Raw genomic sequence first — 5,734 nt, 5'->3', positions numbered from 1 at the left:
TTGGGTTGTTCTCCCGCCCTGGCGGGGGGTCGGGCTAGAAGATCTATTAGGTCCCTTCCGACCCTGAAACTATGAAACTATGAGATCCAACAAAAATTTTGAGCAGCAGAAATTCTGAGTAACAGAATGGAGTGGGGAACCCTACTATTAATGAAATGTTCAACATCTCAGGGCAAAAGAGGGAACAAAAGTTATATAAAATGGAAACAACAGATGTGTGCATGCGCACACATGCATGTGTGTATATTTGAATATATGGCATATTTAGAGCATGATAGTTTTATATAAATAATTTGCTCTGAAATAATAAAATATAAATGTGTAAATATACTTACAAGTAAATACTAATATAAATAAATAAAACACAGAATGACTATAACCAGGATTATTGTTTCCATCTCAGATGAAGCTTTCAAGAGAGTGCGAGGGTGCTCATGCCATAAAAGTTTTTGCTACACACTTTAACAGAATTAAATCTATATATCTATATAGATATATATAAGGCTTAGTCTGTCTGGCTGTAACGATTTATTCACACTCTGAATGGCTGTCTCGGCCATTCAGAGCACCACCATGATGGCAGGGGCAGAGCTGGGGGGAAGCAGCACAGTGCAAGGGGGAAGAGAATGGAGTCAGGGCTGCCATGGTAGAGGGAGGGATGTGGGGGAGCAGCCCCAGGCCTGAACCCAAACCACCAGCGGGGAACAGGGTCAGGCCCAAATTGGGGGGTTGGGGCTGCACGAGGGGAGTGGGGCACAGGGCCGGACGCAGGGCTCTGTCCCCACTGACCCCTTGGGGAGGTGTGGGGGGAGTGACTCCAGCCCTGGCCCCAAAGTGGCAGGGACAAGGGTGCGAGGAGTGAGCCTGGCCCCAGGCCTCTGTCCCTGGCCAGCTCCCACCCCAACAGGCAGCAGCAATGAAGCAGACAGCAGGGGGACAGGGACAAAGGCCCCCTGTCCCTGCAAGCAGTGACGACGGGGGGGGGGGGGGGGGGGGGGGCTGGTCCCATCCCCTCTGCTCCCTGCAGGCCACAGAAATGATGTGGATGGGGGAAGTGGGGGCAAGGCCAGCGCTGCTGGCCATGCCCCCCAGGCCCTGCAAGCAGCGGCAATGGAGCAAATGGGAGGGTGGGGCCAGCAGATGGAGGGGGTGGCCCAGCCCAGCCCTGAAGCAGTGGGGGGAGGGGGGCAGTGGGCCCAGTCCCAAAAATGGGAGGGCGGGGCCAGACGCAAGCCTCTGTTCCCGGTGACCCCTGCCTCCGCCTGTCATTCTTGACAGGCAATTGGCTAGTGACTCTCATAATATACAATATAGAAGGTGATGAATTCAAGCCCCTTCCCCTTATAAGAGATTCCTAGCTTCTCCTGGCACTAGGTGCTTGAACTCCAAGGCTCACTTTGTAGTAATATAAATAATTACCTGTTGTATTTCTCTTCCAGACATTGATCCACTAATATCTATTACAAAAATAACATTCTTAGGCAAATTTTGAAGATTTGTCGGTGCAAAAAAGTGTACAAAGTATCCATTGACAATCTGAAAAATAAAGATAGGAAGAAAGTATTTCTCCTCAATACAAAACCCATGCATACAGCATTTTGAAATCTAACCTACTGGATTTACCTGTAAATCATTTGGACTGCCTCTCTCAACATCGTACTTTATTGTAAAGTCTCCATCCAACAGAGATGTTGAACAATTAGCACATGTTCGCTGTTGATTAAGGGTTGGCTTGAAAGACACCTGGCCCTGAAAGCAAAAGCTCTCATAAGACTCAAACTCCAATAACTGAGTATAAAAGAACACAAAAATGCATCCCTCATCCCCCCTAAAAAATTTTCAGTCTGTCTGAAAAAAATATTGGTTACATCAACGTAAATGTCATATGGTAACAGGTTAATGTAGAACAGCTGTTATTTTAAATATGTTGTTTTAAATATGTTATTATCTAGACACATGTCAATAGGGAAGTAGGAAAGGGCACAGCCAGAGTAGCTGACTATTCTGTGTTAGGGCAGTGACCCAAAGATGATTGTTTTAAATCAGCATAATTTAACCAGAGAAAGAGAAGATTCACAAGATGAAACAATAATAAAAATCAGTTAAAAATAATCATTGTGTTATCTCATCTATTTCCACCACTGGCAAACATAGTGTATTTTGCACCAACATTATTATTTTATAGTAATTTATTTCTGTTTTCCAATTAATTTAGATAATGCATTCATTTTCTGCTAAGATGAGTATTCACTGTACCTTTTTTCCTGAGAAAGATTTTTTAATGACATCTGATAAGTCATTGGTGATAAATGTTCCTTCTGCTTCCAGCTCTCTGATACCTTGAGGTTCAAAGATATTTACCTGAACCTGAAATATTCATTGAAAATACACCATCAATTAATAAGACCATAGGTGTAACAACTTAGATGACTACTGAACAACTTTACATACAGAATAGGAATTTTCTTAATAACAAAGGAAATCTGCTTCTATAATTCAAAACAGCAATTTAATCCCATGTTTGAATCAAAGATGAACAGGCACTCAGACATCACATAATTTATTTCTATGTGGAGATTTAAAAATATTACGGAGAATGAATTTGATTTACTAGCTGCTGACAAGAATTTTGGCCACATATTGAATAAGCACTTATTCCCTCTGAGAATTTTAGAATACTCCTTCCTTCTGAGAAAATTAGCAATAGCTTGGGCCATATTTCAATTTGATCTCTTTATGCTGCAATATGTTATTTTTCACATATGCACAGTGCTCTAAATAATGGTTTACATATTCCTTAAAGTACTATGTTTTGAGGCACAGTCATTTAGGCTAAGTACAGATAGTCAAAAAGTCAGAGGCTGAACTTTTTGGGAGCCAGGAGCAGGAAGGCAAGGAGGGATCTAGGCACACGTGCGTCCCGCACACACGTGTGCCCCCTTACCGTACCCGAGCCGGAGGCGGACGCAGCAGCAGTGGAACCAGAAGTGGGGGCAGCAACAGCTGATCCCCCAAAGGTACGTGGGGCAGAGGGACCCGGCACAGCTGAGCCGGATCCAGAGGGGAAGCCCCCCATATCCCTTTTAGCTGAGCTGGTACAGAGCTGTGCTCCCGAGCTGCGCTGCATGAACAGAGCGCGCGAACAGGCACGCTCTGTAAGAGCACACTGGCATTTGCGTCGGAGGGCAGGCAGGAAGGGCCAGGAGGGAGACTCCTGCAAGGGTAGGGCAAAGGCACCACTCAAAACTCTAAGTAAACAGCAACTTATACAACGGTGTTGACGCGGAGTGCTGCTAGGGCCCCTGCCCGGGAGGCACTGCCTACCCGGGGCTTGTCTGAGGCCTCCACCCAGACACAGCCCATGGTGGGGCTGGTGTCCCCCTGCCCCCCGGCCTGCAGGGGATGCCCAGTAGGGCTGGGGGGGGCAGAGAATGGGGGCCCCCACACCTGTCCTGCAGGCGCTCGCCTTAGGGCCATGGAGGCGCAGGTGAGAGAGCTCCAGGAGGAGGTTAGCAGGCTGAGGGGAATCAGGGAGGTGGAGGATGAAATTGATGGTTATTTCCTTTCCCTGCAGGACCATGCACACAAGGAAAAAGCACCCTGGGAGGTGCCCTTCACTGCAGAGTGGCAGACAGTCACATCCAGAACCAGGGCTGCTCACAGCAAAGCAGTACCAGTTCCTCCAGTCTGGCTGGATAACAGGTATGAGGCCCTGGCAACACTGCAGGAGAAGGAAGGAGAGGAGGAAACTTCCAGTGAGGAGGCAACTCCACTCTCTTCATGCTCCGAACAAGCCGAAGGAGCCAAGCAGACCCAGAGGAGGAAGCGTTGAGTGATTGTCATAGGCGACTCCATCCTGAGAGGTATGGAGGGCCCCATCTGTTGCCAGGACCCTTCAACACGTGAGGTCTACTGCCTCCCCAGAGCAAAGATTCAAGACATGACGGCAATGATCCAGGCTGTGATCCAGCCCACCGATTAATACTCCATGGCCCTAATCCATGTGGGTACTAATGATGCGGCCAGGAGAAGCCCTGATCACCTGATGACAGAATACCATGCTCTGGGGGGGGTGCTGATGGAGATAGGAGCACAGGTGGTATTCTCCTCTGTCCTACCAGGGAGTGGACGTGGAAGACGACATGAGACCTGCATCAGCAAGACCAACTGGTGGCTTCGGGAATGGTGTCTTGAGGCAGGCTTTGGCTTCCTAGACAACGACCTGCACATAACAACGAGACATGCTCGGGTGGGATAGGCTTCATCTTTCCCCCAAAGGTAAGCGTGTGTTCTCTTCTAGGTTGGCGGATCTCCTCCAGCAGGCTTTAAACTAGGCTCATCAGAGGACGGAGAAGATGAGGGCAGAGGAAGCCTTGGATCAATAAACCAAGCGACACCCACAAGAACAGCCCAGCCTGGACCAACAACGAGCAGAATGAATACCGAGGTAAGCAACTGGGGCCCAGGCAGTACTGAGATTAGGGGGCCAGTTCACACATCTTCAGGAAGCCTCAAATGCCTCTACACAAATTCTCATAGTATGGGGAACAAGCAGCAGGAACTTACCCTCCTGCTAGCTGACACCAACCCAGACATAGTGGGGCTCACAGAAACATGGTGGGACCCAACGCACAACTGGGCAGTGAATATCAAGGGCTATAGGCTGTACAGAGAGGAAAGGTGGGGGTGTGGCGCTCTACATCAAGGAGGAATACACATCCTCATCTAGTAGCGCAATGTCAGAAGAGGGGCACACTGAAGTGCTCTGGACTAGAATACAAGGAAGCCGAGGGGAAAGGGACTTAACGGTGGGGGTCTACTACAGACCACCCAACCAAGGGGAAGAGCAAGACCGGAATAGTTGGGGAAGTACTGAGGTCCCAGAGGGGAAGGGAGTCGGGTGTCCAAAAAGAGTGGTCGTTCCTTAAGGAGACGATCCTCCAAGCCCAAAGGGAGGTAATCTCAACAAGGATCAGAGGGGGCAAGAGGGCGCAAAAGCTCCCATGGCTCACCAAAAGCATATGGGAACATCTCCTAGCTAAAAGGGAGGCGAACACCCAATGGAAGGGAGGGGCCATCACCAGGGAGGACTATACCTCGGTTGCTCGGGGCTGCAGGGGGGCGGTCAGGAAAGCCAAGGCGGAGATGGAACTGGGACTAGCTACCCGAATCAAGGACAGCAAGAAGTCCTTTTTTAAATACATAAGGGGCAAAAAGAAGGTACGGAGTAACATGGGCCTCTGCAAGACATGCTAGGATATCTGGTTGTCGCACCAGATGACATGGCTAACCTATTTAACGATTTCTTTGCCTCCATTTTCCTGAGCAGGGACCAGATCAGCCCATCCGCCGGGACCCCCTCAGGCCCTGGGGGAGGCGCACCCAGACCTAGGGTCAGTGAGGATCTACTCAGGGAACTTCTGGAGGGACTGGAAGTATTTATATCAGCTGGTCCTGATGACCTCCGCCAGAGTGCTGAGGGAATTAGCAGAGGTCATGCTAGGACCCCTGGCACGGCTTTACAAGCACTTGTGGTGCTCTGGTGTGGTGCCAGAGGACTGGAAAAGGGCCAATGTGGTTCCCATTTTCAAAAAAGGGAGGAAGGAGGACCCAGGAAACTATAGGCCAGTTAGTCTTACCTTGATCCTGGGTAAGCTTTTTGAGAGAATTATCCTGGCACATGTCCATGAGAGGTCAGCAGGGGAGGTTATGCTTAGGGGCAACCAACATGGGT

At 49.1% G+C, this 5,734-nt stretch overlaps 1 protein-coding gene across 2 annotated transcripts in view; it reads right to left on the bottom strand.

The window, feature by feature from the left end:
* LOC102387098 (inter-alpha-trypsin inhibitor heavy chain H3) overlaps positions 1-5,734 on the bottom strand; it is a 141,205-nt gene that overhangs the window by 66,310 nt on the left and 69,161 nt on the right. For both annotated transcript variants that reach the window (XM_025206770.1, XM_014520940.2), the window contains exons 6-8: positions 2,257-2,367; positions 1,624-1,749; positions 1,420-1,536 (exon numbers count right to left, since the gene is read on the bottom strand). In XM_025206770.1, coding sequence (XP_025062555.1) covers positions 1,420-1,536; positions 1,624-1,749; positions 2,257-2,367 — 354 coding nt within the window. The remainder of the gene's footprint in view (positions 1-1,419; positions 1,537-1,623; positions 1,750-2,256; positions 2,368-5,734) is intronic.

The sequence above is a fragment of the Alligator sinensis genome, unplaced genomic scaffold (assembly GCF_000455745.1).
Source record: "Alligator sinensis unplaced genomic scaffold, ASM45574v1 scaffold78_1, whole genome shotgun sequence".
Taxonomy (NCBI): Eukaryota; Metazoa; Chordata; order Crocodylia; family Alligatoridae; genus Alligator; species Alligator sinensis.
This window is presented reverse-complemented; position numbering and strand designations above follow the sequence as displayed.